This window comes from Protopterus annectens, chromosome 1.part1 (assembly GCF_019279795.1).
Source record: "Protopterus annectens isolate FY-2018-M chromosome 1.part1, PAN1.0, whole genome shotgun sequence".
Taxonomy (NCBI): Eukaryota; Metazoa; Chordata; order Ceratodontiformes; family Protopteridae; genus Protopterus; species Protopterus annectens.
Window position 1 is genome coordinate 699,106,443 of NC_056726.1, and position 17,204 is coordinate 699,123,646.

Consider the following 17,204-nt stretch of genomic DNA (forward strand, 5'->3'; position numbering starts at 1 on the left):
CCCTGGGTGCCCCCCTCTGGGGGAATAAGGGTGAAGTAGCTGCTGCATTTGGAATTGTGGGGGCTCGCAAATAGATCGGAGCAAGGTTGACCCATCTGCTCAGCCTGTCAGCAATCATGTTGGACTTCCCCGGTATGTGCGTTGCCACTAAAAAGCGCCTGGACGATACTGCCCACTGCCACACTCAAAGTGCCTCTCTGCAAAGGGGATATGACCTGGTTCCTCCCTGTTTGTTCAGATACCAGACCACTGACATGTTGTCTGAGTGGATTGCAATTGTCCCATGAGGAAGAAAGCTTTGAAGTGCTTGCAACGCTAACAGCACCACTCTCATCTCTAAGACATTGATATGCAAATGGATCTCATGTTCCTGCCCCGTGCCTTGGACTGTCCTGCTGAGATAATGCCCCCCCACCTGATCTGGGAGGCATCTGTGGTCACAGTGGCAATCGGAGAAGGAAGAACGAAAGGCATACTCGCATTGAGATTGCTGGTCTGAAGCCACCAGTGCAGATCCTGCTTGCACCTGTCGGTTATTACAATACAATGGGAGAGCGGGAGATGCTGAAGAGACCATTGGGCAAAAAGTAGCCACTGAAGAAGCCTCATGTGTAGTCTTGCAAGAGGAACTAGCATAATCGTGGCAGCCATGGTCCCTAACAACTTGCTGACCACTTTTGCCTTGACCTTCTTCAGTTGTAGTAAAGTGTAGACCTGCTGCTGTAAAACCTGAATTCTCTCTTCTGGCAGGACAACCCTCATGAGCACCATGTCTAATTCAGTGCCAATAAAGGTAACACGCTGCGAGGGCAGCAAGGCACACTTTTCCCAATTCAAAGTAATTCCCAGACTTTGGCACAGTGCAATAGTGGCATCCCTGGTCTGTAGCAGCAGATGCCTGGTGGTGGCAGACAGAAGCCAGTCGTCCAGGTACAGAAACACCTGGAATCCCTGATGTATCAAGTGAGCCATTACCACTACCATGCATTTGGTGAACACACTGGGGACTTTGGTGAGACCAAAAGGCAGGGCGCGAAACTGAAAATGACTGGCTCCCAGCCAGAAGCGTAGGTGACTTCTGGATGCCCTGTCCATTTTTATATGGTAGTAAGCATCCTTGAGGTTGATGGAGCACATCCACACATCTTTCCCTAATAACGGGAGAATTGACTGTAACGTGACCATGTGGGACTTGGACTTCTCTACATGAAGGTTCAAACGGCTGAGATCCAAAATGGGTCTCAGGTCCCCTGTTCTTTTCGGCACCAAAAATAATCTGGAGTAAGTCCCTAATCCTACTTGGTCTGAGGGGACGGGCTGGATGGCTCCTTTTAACAGCAACTTTTGAACTTCTAAGGTTGCGGAATCCCTTTGACTGGGTGGAATGTCTGGGATTCTTTTGTTTGGAGGAGGATATGAAAGAAGGGGAATATGATAACCTCTGGAGATTATCTCTAATACGAGTGTCTTGGGTGATGTCTCGCCAGGTTTCTGGGTATAGAGAAATGCAACCCCCGACTGGCTCCAAAGATGCACAGTCGGGCCTCCTTTCAGGAGTGCTGGTAGGGAGAACCACAAAAGGAATCGTGGTCCCTCTGGTTACACGGGCCTCCTCTGCCTCTATGGCAGTGTCTACCTGAATTTCCGCCCCCTCCTCTGCCTCTGGTGGGGGAATCACTCTGTGCATCATGAAAAAACCTCTGGAATTTTCTGAACCACATTTTTCCACCCTTCTGGCCCTTGGGATAAGGTCTAGAAGGCATGGAAAAATGGACTCCCATGGCAGACAGCGTTTTTCCTTCCTGCTCACACCTAGTGAGTGTGTCCTTCACCTTGGTTCCAAATAAGGATGAACCGTCAAAGGGTGCATTGGTGAAGGTAGGCTTGAAAGCCTCCGCAAAGTTGCACAGGTGCATCCAGGAGTGTCTCCTAAGAGAGACTCCGGAACCCGCAGCCCTGCTTGTTCCATCGGCTGCGTAAGAGATCAGCCTCATGGAGGAGTTGGTAATAGAATTTAGGATAGACATCTAAGCATTGACTTTCTGAGCCACAGCATCAGAAACGTTACCCTGTGGAGAATCTCCCAACTCCTTTGGGAGATCTCTCTGGAGCCATGTAAAATGTGACAAATAGTTCAGTGACCGCAGTGTAAAGGCCACTGAAGAGACCACATGCTTCCCGTACCTGTCCATAGCCCTGGACTCCTTGTTAGGGGGATGGACGGTAGATGAAGTTTCTGCAAGTTCCTTCTTGGTGGCTGCTGCCACCACCATGGCATCTACTGGAATGCCTTTTGTAAGAAATTCTTTATCGGGGGAGTGGACAAAAACTTGTTGGGTCTCCTAGGGACTGGTTCCACAGTGTCTGGAGTTTCCCACACCTTTCAACAAATGAGGTCCAGAAGCTCATCAAACGGAGGAGAAACCAAAGAGGCAGAGGGTTGGCACCCATAGGCCTTCAGGAACACCGACTCCTCCTCAGAAGGGGCTTTGGATGGCCAGTCGCCTCTCTGTTTCAGTATTTCCAAGATATCTGAAAAAGAGATATCGTCAGAAGATGACTTGGGGGACCCCTCTGACTCCTCGAGGTTGGTGTCAGATGTGAGAGACTCATCTTGGTAGTCAATGTGCTTCCTCTTGTACACTCTCTTTCTGGGGAGCTCCTCAGGTAAAAAATCTGGGGAGGCCTCAGAAAGCTGGGGACCACTCATGGAGGTATCCTGAGGCCTTAGGTCTCTGCTGTCCCTAGATAGAGGGTGATCTGATACTGAAATCAGTGCTGGAGGGGGAAGAGTGTCAGTGCCATAAGATGAGCTGACAACCTGGCCAGCACATTCCTCATGACCTCGAAAGCTGATCCCCCTGGCTCCGAAGGTCGACTAACCGCAGAAGACACCCTCCGAGCCGAGGTAATGAGGTCCAAAGCTAATGTTGGGTCCACGCTCACCCGAGCCGAAGCACCAAGAGGAAGGCTCGGAGCCGAAGAAGATCGACCCGAGACCTCCCTCTCAGCTACGACCGGCGAACTGTGAATCCTGGACCTCGTGGACAGCATTGACTGGGTCAGAGTGGAGATCGGAGCCGAGATGCCAGAAGGGGCTACTGGAACTGACCTCGAGGCAACCGATGGAACCGACAGCTCTGGCTCCAAAGAAATGTCTGGAGGAGGAACAGCCAAAGATGAAGGGATGATGGGCTCCAGAGCCGACTGGGCCAGAGCCGAAAGCAATTTAACCAGCACCAATGACTGGAGCAGTTTCCTCACCACTCTATCCACTTCATCATCGGAAAGGGTCCTAGAGGACCTAGAGGACATTGTCAGGGTTCTGGATCTCCCTACAGAGGTAGACCTATGGGTCGGAGAAACCGGTTGAAAAACTGGAGACCGGCTCCGAGCTGACAAATCTGTCACCGGCTCCAATAAACTAGGAGCTGATGTCAACATCATCACTCTTATGTCAGCCCTGAAGCCAGTGGAGCCAAAGAAGCAACTGTGGTTCTAATGATTTTCTCCAGCGGCACCGAGGAAACTGACGGAGCCGAACAGTATTCCTTAGAGGATTTTTTGTCCGTCATTTTTGTCTGGTTTGGAAGGAGAGGACCTGGAACTGGAAGACCTCTCCAAATCCTCTTCAAAGGAAGGTTTCAGCCATCCCCTTAATATTAGCTTGTTCTTCCTCTCTTGCAACACACGGGGGCTGAAAGTGTGACAGAACAAGCAGGATTACTGGAGATGAATAGCCCTCAAGCAATACACGCACACAGAGTGCCCATCCATCAAAGACATCTTGTTTTTACACTTGACACACTTTTTAAAACCCAAAGGCCTGTGCTCTTTAGAATCCTTAGACATGTTGATGACAAGAACACACACACACACACACACACACACACACACACACACACACACACACATGGGAAAACAGTAGGGACACCTTCACCACAATAACCAAACAGAGCATGGGAAACTAGGGCCTCTAACCTAAATGGCCTAGAGACCGCGGGATAACCACAGGGAGGACTAGGTCCTCTAAGTTAAATGGGTCTAGCCCAGGGAATAAGGGAACAAAAAACAGTCACACAACAAAGAACCCGCTAACAGGTCTGCTACACAAAAATAGGGGAGGACTAGGTCCTCTAACTGAAATGGGCCTAGCCCGTAAACACCAAAGAAGGAAACGGGATACCAAGAAAGGTTCAACTGAACTGGTCAGAAGCAAAACACACACACTAGCTATGAAAATAGCTTTTTGGAGCTACTAAGTTGAAATATAAATAGAAAAATTGTACTTAGCCACGGCCAAGAGCGAGACCACGTCCGAGCTGTATGAATGGCAAATGAGATCTGGGGATAGGCGCTTTGCAGCATGGGATACCTCTTAGCCACGAGCCAACTGAAGACTTTGAGCTAGAGTATGGCCAATCCAAACCCACGGGTAAGAATGTAGGCGAGATTGGACTACATAACATCATATGTTATTCACCATAAACTCTATCCATGCACTCCTTTTTTCCTAGTCTATAAATGAGAGATATACATTTTGTAATGGCAACATCTTCTTCTGGTAGGTGAATCTGAAGGCACTGTGATTTCCCCCTAGGATAGCATCTACTGTCTCTCAAACTAAAGACTTATTTATACACCATAACTTATCTCCTTGCACTCAGCCTTACATCTTAAACCTTAGCACCTAGATACATTATGACTCTGGCCAGTTTTAATAATCCTTCTAGAGCTCACATTTAATTTCATATGAAAAGCACACAAAAATATCATTCTATATTTCTCAACTTCTTTGATCAAGAATTCTGGACAAAGGTAAAAATAATGGGGGACAAGAGCCGAAAATCAGGCACAATGTTTAAATACAGAAAAACACGTTTTTAGCAACATCCAGTTTTTAGTAATGACAAGATGTCATCTTAAAGACTGTCATATTTACCAGTGTACCCCTTCTCTTATTATCTGGATTTCAACATTTACTATGAGAACAATGTTCAAAGCTTTCACGTTTCAAGTCATTGCTAAAGCAATGGCACATGTTTCTCATTACCTGCCCAATCTGCTGATTCTACATAACATAAATCAGTTGCTGCGCCCCTTGAAATACTAGATGACTTTGTAATTCTTCCCTTTCTCACCTGTTGTATCATGCAATAAGGTAAAATAGATTTTTAAATTAATTATAACAACATCAGTTTGTTATTGTAGTTGGTACAATGACTTAAGTTTCATTACACATAACCAACAGGTGGTGTATCTTTACTGAACCTCAGTGATGACATAATACAGTACCTCTGTACAGGAAATGTACCTGTAATCATTGTCACTAATCCAAAATGACAACAATTCTGTTTTCCCTTTTGCTACATTAATGTTAATTAGATTACTTTGGTTATGCTAGGACAGATACTCAACTGAATTACTTACAATCGTCTGTGGTTTACAGCCAACGGAGTGATGACTTTTTACATAGTGACAAGACAAAATCAAAAGGAAGCGACTAGCTTGTCACAGCAGCAATGGAAGTCACAGACCGTATATTGGATTGCAGGTTTTCTATGTTTACAGTCTGATGTTATAGCTTTGGGCTCTGATATTATTAAACAGAATGCCACATTGTTTTCTTTTAGACTTTTTTAAATAAAGATGATAAAAATCATGTCAAGCTTACAAATGTTTGACGATACCAGGAATAAGCAATCAAACAAACAGATACCCAGCATGACGTCAGCAGCCATACTATCAGAATACAAACAAAGTAATCAGATAATAACAAAGAATACTAGACAGAAAAGAAATATTAAGTACTTTCATCCAGACTTCTTCAGAATAAAATCAATTAAAAGCAGCCACAGTTATAATCTATAACCAGTCATCAGGTGATGTAAATAACTCAAATAATTGTACAATCACTTCTAAAAGCAGTATTACAACTGATAATGTGAAACATTGTGAACTGCTTTATTTATGATTCATAGGTTCATAGTTGTGTACTAGGGGGGCCTTTGCAAGCATTGCCATAGGATTACCCTGGCATAGTGCCACCCGACCTTAGTTCCCAGTGCCTCTGTTGAGCAGAGCCACTGGTGTTATCCCCGGGGTGAATTTTCTGTTTCCCATCCACTCATCAAGATTTGTCTTGAAGAGAGTCAGCGAGGTGCTCTGCTTGCCATGTATGGTAAATCTGTTCCATAGCATGGGCAGTCTCTGGGGTTTTATACCTGTCCCTCTAGCATGTTCTGTTAATTATGGTAATAAGGTTGAGGTCTCTGGAGCATGTGGTGCAGAGGGATTGGGATTTCTTTAGATGTAGCATTTCTAACAGAGCTGGGTCAGACATAGCTTTGTAAGTCAAGCAGAGATTGCCTCTAAGTAGGCGATATGAGACAGAGAGTAGTTGGAGTTTTTTGAGTCTATCCATATAAGACAAGTGTTTAAGGCCTAGGATCCTCTTTGTGAGGCACTTTTCCGGCCTCTCTAGTTGTTGCAGGTGTCTAGTGAGGTACATGCCAAATGGGTCATTGTACTCGATGATTGGCCTAATGAGGGAAGAGTAGAGGGAGACAATGACCTCTTTCTTCCTGGATGCAAACCCTTAGTAATGAGATGTGCTACACAGAAGGACTTTCTGACCACAGTGGCAATGTGGTCACTGCCAACCTGTGTTCTTAGATCTCTTATAAAATCTTCTGTGTTCAGTGGACTACCATCAATGTGGTAATTCATGGGAACCAGGTTTTTCTGAAAGGGGATGGCGACACATTTTTTGGCATTGAGCATAAGGCTATGGTTCTGACACCAGTCATTGGTCACAGTGAGGCCATTCTGTAGGATGTCAACATCACTTGGGGAGTTAATAATAGCTCCCAACTTGCAATTGTCTGCGAACTTTGTCAGCCAAAGTCTCTTTGTGTTGGCCTAGACTTCTGAGAAGTAGATACCAAACAGAAGAGGACCCAGGACCGAACCCTGTGGGACTCCAACCGTGACTAATTGACAGTCTGACATGGAGTCAGCTACTTTCGCACTGTGGGTTCTATCTGTGAGCCAGTTTGCAACCCACCTAGTGATACAGGGGTTGATGCCAAGCTTAGTGAGTTTTTCTGTGATTCCTGAGTGGGGAATGGTATCAAAAGCCTTAGCCAGATCAAGGTAGGCTGTATGAACCACCTTGCCTTCATCCACAGAAGTCGACCAAGTTAAGCAGGCATGATCTACCCTTCACAAAACAAACTGTGTGGGATCCAGAGTTTAGAGATTCCCTATATCCTTGTTTATTAGGTCCATGATGATGTGTTCCATAGCTTTGCATATTAGACTGGCCAGGCTAATGGGGCGATAATTCCCAGGGTCTGTAGGCGCTCCTCCTTTGTGGAGAGGGATGACTGTTGCAGCGAGCCATTCGGCAGGGACAAAGCCTAAGGTGAGGCTGTGATTGAACAGGACACACAGGTGAGGTGCCAGTTTACTCTTTAGTTCATGTATAACACAACCAGGGATATTGTCAGGTCCCATAGAAGCTGTATTCTTGGCCTTGGACAGTGCTGTTTTAACCTGTGCAGTAGTAATACTGGGTGCCTGGCAATCTACTGGTATTGTGATTGGTCCTTTGGGGGGGGGGTAAAGTTGGCACTGAATCCATCGGCCAGTATACTGGCAATATCTGTTGGCTGTGTATAGGAGGTACCATTGTGCAGTAGCTCAGAGCAAATCTGGGTATTGCCATGGAGATTCTTTACATAACTATAGAAGGCCTTGTGGTTGTCTTTACTATCTTCTGCAATTCTGTTTTCATAGCTAGCTTTAGAGGATTTGATGAGGGATCTCAAGTTTTTGTTGAGGCAGATAAGGGAGTCTTTCCAGTCTTGGGACTTCACCTTATCCCGCATCAGTTTCCTCCTTCTGTTCTAGAGTTTGTTTATGGCAGGGGATCACCAGATCAGCTTCCTTTTTTTGGAGGACAGTGTCTTGGGTCTATTGGGTATGGCAAGATCCATGCATTTCTGTACGTGTTTGTACAGTGCATTGGTGTATGATTCTGCAGTCACGCAATTATTCTCCATTTGCATGGATGCCGTGAAGTTAGCCACCTCTGTTTTTAGGATCCCAAAGCTAGCTTTGGAGAAGTTTTCCATGCTGGTTACCTTTGCTGGGGGGGTGGGAGGGATGTGGATTTCCAAGGTGATTAGTTTGTGGTTGGATCTAACCAGGGAAGAGCTGACAACTGGTGTAGAGCAACAGTCGCCCATGTTAGTAATGACCAGGTCAAGGATGTTGCTAACTCTAGTGGGGGTAAGAACGAGCTGGTCCAGGGCATTGGAATTAATGGACTCCAGGAAACATTGGGCAAGTGTATTGGTACATGAGTAGTTTACCCAGTTAATGGAGGGATAGTTGAAGTTGCCTGGTAAGAGAGTGTTAGGTTGGACCCTAATATTCTCCAGGGTGCTTAGGAACGTGGAGTGCGAGTCTTGGGACATGGTTGGGGACCTATAGCAGGCTACAACCTGAATCGCTGTCTTACCCAATGTTAGCTATACCTGAAGTATCTCTGATGCATTATGTTGGGCTACCAGTCTGGAGGTGTGTGCATCCTTTATGAATATGGAGACACCATCGCCTTTGGAGCTTCGGTCTAAGTTCTGGGGCTGAAAGGTGTGGAATGAATTATAGCCTGGTAGTGCAGAGGTGCTTTCTGCTGCCTTGAACCAGATCTCTGTTACAGCACAAATGTCAATGTTCTCCATTTTAAGGAGTGCCTCGAGCAAGTGCATTTTGAGATTTAGACTTCTAGCGTTGACCAATATGGCCCTCAGATCGCATTTGTTTGTAGCTGTTACAATGGTAATTTGGTCTTTGGAACACTGCCTAAAAAGGTGTTGATTTTATTTGTTTTATTTTTTTTTACATAACTCAGTCAGAACTGTTTTCTAAAAATGAACAGTCAGATTGTTAATACTGTAAAATGGTAAAGATACATAATTTAACTATTCATAGTAATTTATTTTGTTTACTCGTTTGACATCCAGGTAGGTGGGTGGGCTGATTACCAGTTCCTTCTTAAGCAGAGCATAGCATGTATCAGATCAAGTGCACATCACAGCGCAGTAAACAAAAATACATCATACTCTCATTTAGAATCTTTCAGTTTATAAAATAGCATTTTGTCCTTTAAGTGATAAAGAAAAAAGAAAAGAAAAGAAAACTGTACCTGGATAATCCTCAGAAACATGCACTGCATAGGAGACACTGTAAAAAAATACACAAAGTTAATAACAGCAGTTAGTGCATCATTTTGTTTCTTACGAACTTAACTAAAGGTATTAATGTTAGATTATTAACTACATTACTACAATGAAGTTCTCCCTATTACATACTGAACAGATTCACTACCTCTATGATTTATGCAAGTTTATATAAAATTTGGTATGTAAGTAGAGCATGCCCACTACGCCAAAAGCCTTCTTTTAAAAAAAAGAGTGATACAAGGTTAATATCAGGTTAGCACAAACTCAATTGGCCTGAAGAAATGAACAGTTCATTTTGAATGTAAAGGAAATTAATAAAGGTAACATAGCTCTCGCATAATCAAATCCTGCAGGTTAGCCTTAATGAACCTGGAAGGCTCTGATGAGAAAAAGTAAAAATCAGTTTTAGGAGAGTGTTTGCAGCACTCACATCCCAAAACAAAAGTAAAACCCTTGCCCCAAAATATCTAAGTGGTCATACAGTGTCAAGACCCAACCCCCATAAAAAACTTACTCCCTTAAAGACCCACACATTTTAACATACAACTTTTTTAATAAAGGTTTTGTTTGCACACAGATCCTTGTTTTTCTGCATGTCATACATTTTTTTTCTTGTTTTCCTGTGGAATCAGGCTACCTGATGTCCCTCTTGTGGCAACACCAAACTCCGGTGTGTAAACATAATAACTAATGATGGCTAGGCCAATAAAAATAAACCCTCATATATCCTAGGCCAGACTAAAGTGAATGCATGTAAAATATTTCACACACAAATGTTTCACATGTTTAGACAGCACTTGGACATACAAAGTAAGTGTAGAATTTGCCAGACCTGCTTGTTGTTGGGAGGTTCTCCATTCCTTGTATTAGAAAGTAAACTACACTGTTTCTGTTTTTTTTATGGACTGCATCAAACCATTCTATGCAACCTCAGATAATAAAACAGCAATAAGGTGAGAAAAATGACAAGAGTAAAATATGACATATTGTTTGTAATGTGTAGCTGACTGAAAACAAAGTGCACTTACGGAACAGGACCATGGCAAATAGAACTAAAACTCAGACTTGACAGTCCAAGATTAATTGTCAACTCAGAACTGGAAAAGTCAAAAAAGGAGGATGATACCCCCCACCATAAGAATGGTTGCATGGGCTAGAGACATGTTCATAACTCTGTTTTCAGCACGTGTGATAGCATGCATACACTTTGGGGAATGGGGAAGACATAGGAGGCCTTTTGCAAGGGAGCCCGCAGGATTTTTTTGCAGGGGGGTGCAAACCCAAGCCCCGCCCATGCAGCCCCACCCCCTCTGCAGCCCCACCCACTCGACCCCGCCCACACCGCCATTCCAGTGTCCCGTTACTTGGCTATTTCTCCCCATTTGTCATAGACACTGTTCAAATCTCTCAGTGTGCATACTGTTTTATGCTTTACTTCTACAATGATTACAGATATCTGGATTTCATTTACAACTTTTATTTCAAATTTTATAGCACAAACACTGATAGACATTTACTAAACCTAAACAAAGCAATAGTCTTACAATGAAAACAGACTTAGCATTAAAACTTCTCTAACTTTGAAACCCACATTCACTGAAACAGCATCGAAACCCACATTCAATGAACATGCATCTGGCCAGTGACAGGGTAAGTTTACCTTTGGCCTGTTTCCAAATCATAGGCTCCTTGCACACATTTTTAGAACCGTGCAAAAGTTCTTTGATTCACCTTCCTGACTGTATTAATTATACTACATAATTGAATTATATCCCTTGTATAATACAGCACCACTTCTTAGAGTGTGTTTTAAATTTATAGTTCTGAGCATTTTTCATTTAAGCAAGGAAACAAATCATATGAACCAATAATGACAACCTGCCCAATTCAAAACATTTCAACCATAAAGGGCCACTCAAACTTCTGTCATACAATCCACCAATATCAATCAATGTGCAGAATCTCTGCAGAAGTAAAAGTCATCTGAATAATTCCACATTAAAGAGATCTGAAACCAATGAAGAGGTTGTTGCTAGAAAAAACTTTATTTCAGTGTTTCATTTACAAATTCAGTGTCTGTTGCCCTTGAAGAATAAATTGACTAGGTTATATTAAAAGAAATGGGTAAGCTGGTATATTGCAATAGGGAATGAGTGGCAAGCTGAAAAACAGGTTCATAGTTATTAGGTGTCTCATCCAAAGGAGGACATACTAAGAACTGCAGTACCATACCCCCCTTAAAATACAAATGGAACCTACAGCCCTTTGCATCAAGATGCAAGTATGCTACCTGCTGTGCTAACACTGCTTTAAAATTCTATACCACAATAAAACCATTTGCTAAACAAAACAGTTGTACATTTTAAGCAGACTCAGCATGAGCAGCAGTAACCTTTGCTTCCCTTGAAGCTCACAATTCCTTGAAAATGCACTTGACAATAAATTCCACCTGCTAGATCTAACTAGGGCATTTTTCTCTCTGACACAAACACACACACACACACACACACACACACACACACACACACACACACACACACACAGAAAGTTGCTAGAATAACAGGATTTGTGTTAGAATATATTTTCTGAAGGATATCAAGTCTGAGGATATCAAGTCTGAAACTCAAATGCATGTCATTTATTTAATAACTTTAATCCTTGGCTCATCCCAGTGATTTGTCAAAATAAGAATTTTTATGAGGAACAGACCGAAAATAAACAAAAAAAAACACTTTATTCAACTGCTTATACACTATTTGTGTTTCATCCTCCTACTCTATTACTTCATCTTTTTTCTTCTGCTACTTGCTGCTACTTGTTCTCTAAAGTGTGCAATTACATCTTTTCTGTTGCATTTATTACTGCATGTTTATAGCCTGAATGCAAGTGTTAATCTAAGCCTCTTAGTTTTGGTTTAAGCACTTGGGCTTTAGGCCTACCTGTTAGGTCTCCCTGGCCTTTCTCCCTCAAATTCTGACAAATATGGATGGACAATTTCTTATGGTTTCTCCCGCTAGCCTGGTTGGTATGGGCATCCTGAGACAGTGTAGCAACTGCCTCATGTATATGGACAACCATCTACTGCTACCACCCAAGGACACAATTTATGAGAGATGTAATTACATTAAGAACCTAGAGTGTATGTTCTCTCCCTCACATGCCAGTATATCTGGCACTGAGAAGGTTGTCAGTACAATCAGCTCACCTCAAACACCACCCACAACTACACAACACACACCAACATATGCAAAGGTTCTCAACATAAACAAACCCAAACAAAGGAGATGTCGGAGGCAAAAACACACCAACTCCACATCCCTCCACACCAAATACCATGCATATTCCACACACCTGTGTCTCGCAACCACTAAGGCCTAACCATAAACCCAACATATTAGTCATATGAGACTCCATTGTGAGACACAAAGATGCGCCTCTCACCAGGCTGGATAAGGAGAAAGTCATGGTTAGTTGTTTGTCAGGTGTCAGAATCTGCCATATCACACATGCACTCATGTCTCTCAACAACAAGTACTGTTATGACTATCATAGTCCATGTTGGCGTGAACGACTTGAGATGTACCATCCTAGACTATTGAAGAGAGACATGATTGAGCTCGCTGAATATGTGTCCCAGGCAGGTATGACCCTAGCCTTAAGCAGCATTCTACCGTCACCCAGAATGATGCCTCGATACAAACAGAAAATGATTGATTTTAACAGTTGGCTTAGTTTCTGGTGTCATTCCAGGGGGATCCAGTACCTGTCAGCCGGGGAATATATGACTGACAGACCACAATGCTTTGCTAGAGATGGCCTGCATCTGTCCCACTTGGGCTTCAGGCTTCTGGCAAAGGCCCTTGTCTCCCTATAGTGCCTTTTTTAGGAAAAGTCATGAGGTTGATGCTACCAACATAAAACATTTCAACAAAATGCAAATTAAAGGTCATGCTGCTAAATGCTAGGAGTCTAAACATGAAACTGCACTTATTGCAAACATTCTTAACCCTGGAAGATGCTGACATCTGTGCAGTCACAGAAACCTGATTCAAAGCTGCGAAGAGCAACCCAGCCTTACCCGGTTTCTCAACCTATCATACATTCAGACCCCAAACTGTGGGCAGCAAAGCCAAAGGAAGTGGAGTTTCAATATATATTATACATATATATATATATATATATATATATATATATATATATATATATATATATATATATATTAAGTATGACACACAGGAGACACTCCAGGTGCAGTTAACCATTGACAAGACCCCTATTCAAATCATAGCTAGCTACAAGCCCCAAATTTGACTCAAGATGCCCACTCTACCTATCTACACCTCTTCAAATCTATCATGATTCAACCTTTTACCCTGATTTTGGGTGACTAACTACCCAACCATAGATTGGAAAAATTACTCATGCCAGAACACAAATGCCCCGAGATTACTCGGTTTTATCAATGCAAATGCTTTGGAACAGCTAGTCAATACCCCAATAAGAGGTGATACTATCTTGGACTTGGTATTAACCAGCATGAGTAACCACTGTAGCACCCCCTGCAGTATCATCCTCCCTGGCAAGATCCAACCATAAAGCAGTCACTTTCGAAGTCACCATCTCCCCTGGCCCCCTCTAGCTAGGGTCAAACAAAAAAATTCTCCAAAGCTGATTACAATCTCCTGAGGAATGTATAAACAGTTTCACAGCCTCCTTCCCCTCTGTAGGAACTGGCACCAATATCCAAATCTATACCAAAGTACTATATGAGCATTTATATAGACGCATGGAATCAGGAATACCCAACAGGACAAAATCATCCTTTGCAAGGAAGAGTAAACCTGTCTGGTGGACATCTGCAATAAAGTATATAACAAAATGAAAAAATTGCAGTCTAGGACCAAGAAGGAGCAGGTGCCCAATTGGAAGCAATCTCTCCTTAGCCTGAACAAGCAAATAAGAACACTAGTGAAATCCTGTAAAGCCAACTTAAGACTCCAAATTGGCCACATCTACTAGAGACAATCATAAGGCCTTCTTCACATATGTCCGCAATCTCAAAGGAAGCACCCAGATCTGTTCATAACTGGTGGAGGCCGAGTGGAGGACTGCCACTGTCATCCCTTTACACAAAGGTGAAGTGTCCATCGATCCGGGAAATTATAGCCCCAACAGCCTAACTAGCCTGATCTGCAAGATCATGGAATGGATTATCATGGACCTCATTAACAGGGACATTGCCAACCTCCAAACACTCAACCCCACACAGTTTGGCATTGTCAAGGGGAGGTCATGTCTGTTAAATCTGGTTGACTTTGAAACAGTCACTAAAGCATTGGATAAGAGGAAGATGGTGCACACCACCTACCTTGACCTGGCCAAAGCCTTTGACACTATTCCCCACTCGAGCATAATAGATAAACTCTCTCAACTAGGCATCATTCCGTATGTTACCAGATGGGTAGTAAACTGGCTCACTGATAGAACCCACCTAATCAAAATAGGGGAAGCCACCTCAAGCAGTAGACCTGAAATGAGCAGCATACCCCAGGGTATTGGTCTTGGGGCCTCTGTTATTTGGGATATAATTCTCTGAGATGTAGACCAAAACCAGTGGGCTGTGGCTGACCAAGTTTGCTGATGACTGCAAGCTGGGAGCAGTTATCAATTCCCCAAGTGATGTGGATGTCCTCCAAGAGGGTCTCACCCAAACAAATGACTGGTGCCAGAAACATTGTCTCAGGCTGAATGCCAAAAAATGTATCATCATCCCTTTGGGGAAAGTGACGTCACCACAGATCACATTAATAACAACGTCCTAAGCATGCAATCAGTTGTGAGGATTTGGGCACCCAGGTTGATAGCAACCTGACTTTTGACCACCATGTTGCTTCCGTTGTATGGAAAGCTTTCTACATGGCCCACCTCATAAGTAAGGGTATCTCATCCAGGGACAAGGAGGTCATAACATCCCTGTATTCTTTTCTTATAAGGCCAATTACTGAGTACAATGCCCCTTCAGAATGTACTTTACAAAGCACATGCAGCAGCTGGGGAGACCACACAGAGGTTCCTCAACATGAGAATCTAGGGCATAAATACCCCTGTCCAGCACGGATTACCTGAAGGCCATATCTGTGTATTCAGTCTCCTACAGGCTGCTGACAAAGGATCTTTGCCTGGCTTACAGGACTTCCTTAGACCCAGCCTTGATGGATCTGTGTAACATGTGCAAAACAAACAGGAGAAACACTAAAACACTATATCCAAGCATCTGAACTTTTTTTTGATATAAACAGGATGTACTGGAGACAGTTGTGTGTCCCAAAGGATCCTTGCAATATGGACTAGGCTCCCCATCCATATAAAACAGAGTTCATCCCTGACCCCATTCAAAGAAAACCTTAACAACTGGATGGAAACTTGTAAATTTGCCCCCAGTCTGGCCCCATGTCCTTATGGACAAAGGCCATCAATAAGCAAAGTATTATCCTAACTAACACCCCCCCCCCCAAAATTCCTTAGTTACCTTGCTATTAATGCCCCTCCCATATACAATGATGATACTTGCAATACAAATTAATTGAGGTGTGCAGCTAGGCGTGTAAGTGCCCTAGTGGTCATTAGGCTAGTAACAATTTAGGAACCTATAAAGTACAGTTTTGTACCTACCATAAATGTAGATGTTCGAGGATCCACATTGCTGCAGTCCTAACCATTGGGTAGTCCGCTGTCCAGTCGGCCCGAATACCAAAGTATATGGCTGACGTCGGTCAAGGCGCATTAGACTGACGTCAGGACGTCAGGGTACTAATGCGCATGACCGACGTCATATCCTCAGTCTTTTCTTGCCCCAGATGTCAGAAGGCCCTAAAAAGACAAGTCCCAAACCAAAACACCAACAAAAACCCTGCACCAAACATATATACAATATATACAAATGCACAAGAATATAGCCTAACCCACACCACAACCCCTAAAAACAGAGGGGAAGGAGGGAGGGTAAATTGGACTGCAGCAATGTGGATCCTCGAACATCTACATTTATGGTAGGTACAAAACTGTACTATGTTCTTCATTCCACATTGCTGCATTCCTAACCATTGGGTAGAATCCCAAAGCAGAGGTAAGGGAGGCTGGCAAATCATAAGGAAGCAGGAGCTGTCAACATGCCTTGCAAAATAGCTGTGGCAAAACCAGCCCTAGATTTAGAGTAGAGAGGAAGGTGGTAATGCTTAGAGAAAGTATGCACTGAACTCCAAGTAGCTGCCTCCAAAATATCCTTAGTTGCCACCCCCCTGAGAAATGCTGTTGAAGTGGCAGTAGCCCTTGTGGAATGAGGCCTAATCCCAGCTGGAATCTCCTTGCCATGATGGGAATAACAAAATGAAATGCAAAACCCAATCCACTTAGAAATAGTTTGCTTAGACACAGGCTTGCCCTGAGAAGTCAAGGCAAAAGAAACAAACAACTGCTGAGACTGCCTGAAATCCTTAGTCCTGCTTAAATAATAACGTAACTGCCTATGTACATCTAAAGTGTGCAAAATCTTTTCTCCCTTGTTTTGGGGATCTGCATAGAAAGTAGGCAAATGAATAGTTTGGTTTAAAGCCACACTAGAAACCACCTTAGGCATAAAGGAAGGATTAGTACGTAATGATACTCTATCCTTATGGAAAATCAAAAAGGGCTCTACTGCCATAAGGGCCTGCAACTCAGAAACCCGTCATGCAGAAGTAATGGCCAACAAAAAAGCAGTCTTCCATGACAAGTATTTTAACTCAGCAGTAGCCGCAGGCTCAAAAGGTTGTAGAGTAAGTTTTTCCAACACAAAATTGAGATCCCAAGCAGGAGTAGGAGCTCTACGTGGGGGTCTTATATTCTTTGCCCCTCTAAGAAACTGCTTGAACAAAGGATGTGAAAATAATGGTGGGTCACAATCATAGTGAGCTG

The 17,204-nt window shown here is 43.4% G+C and overlaps 1 protein-coding gene across 1 annotated transcript in view; it reads right to left on the reverse strand.

Annotated features, from left to right (window-relative positions):
- PARP8 (poly(ADP-ribose) polymerase family member 8) overlaps positions 1–17,204 on the reverse strand; it is a 1,481,732-nt gene that overhangs the window by 1,062,663 nt on the left and 401,865 nt on the right. Inside the window, exon 3 of the mRNA XM_044077685.1 lies at positions 9,215–9,252. Within this exon, the coding sequence (XP_043933620.1) occupies positions 9,215–9,252 (38 nt within the window). The remainder of the gene's footprint in view (positions 1–9,214; positions 9,253–17,204) is intronic.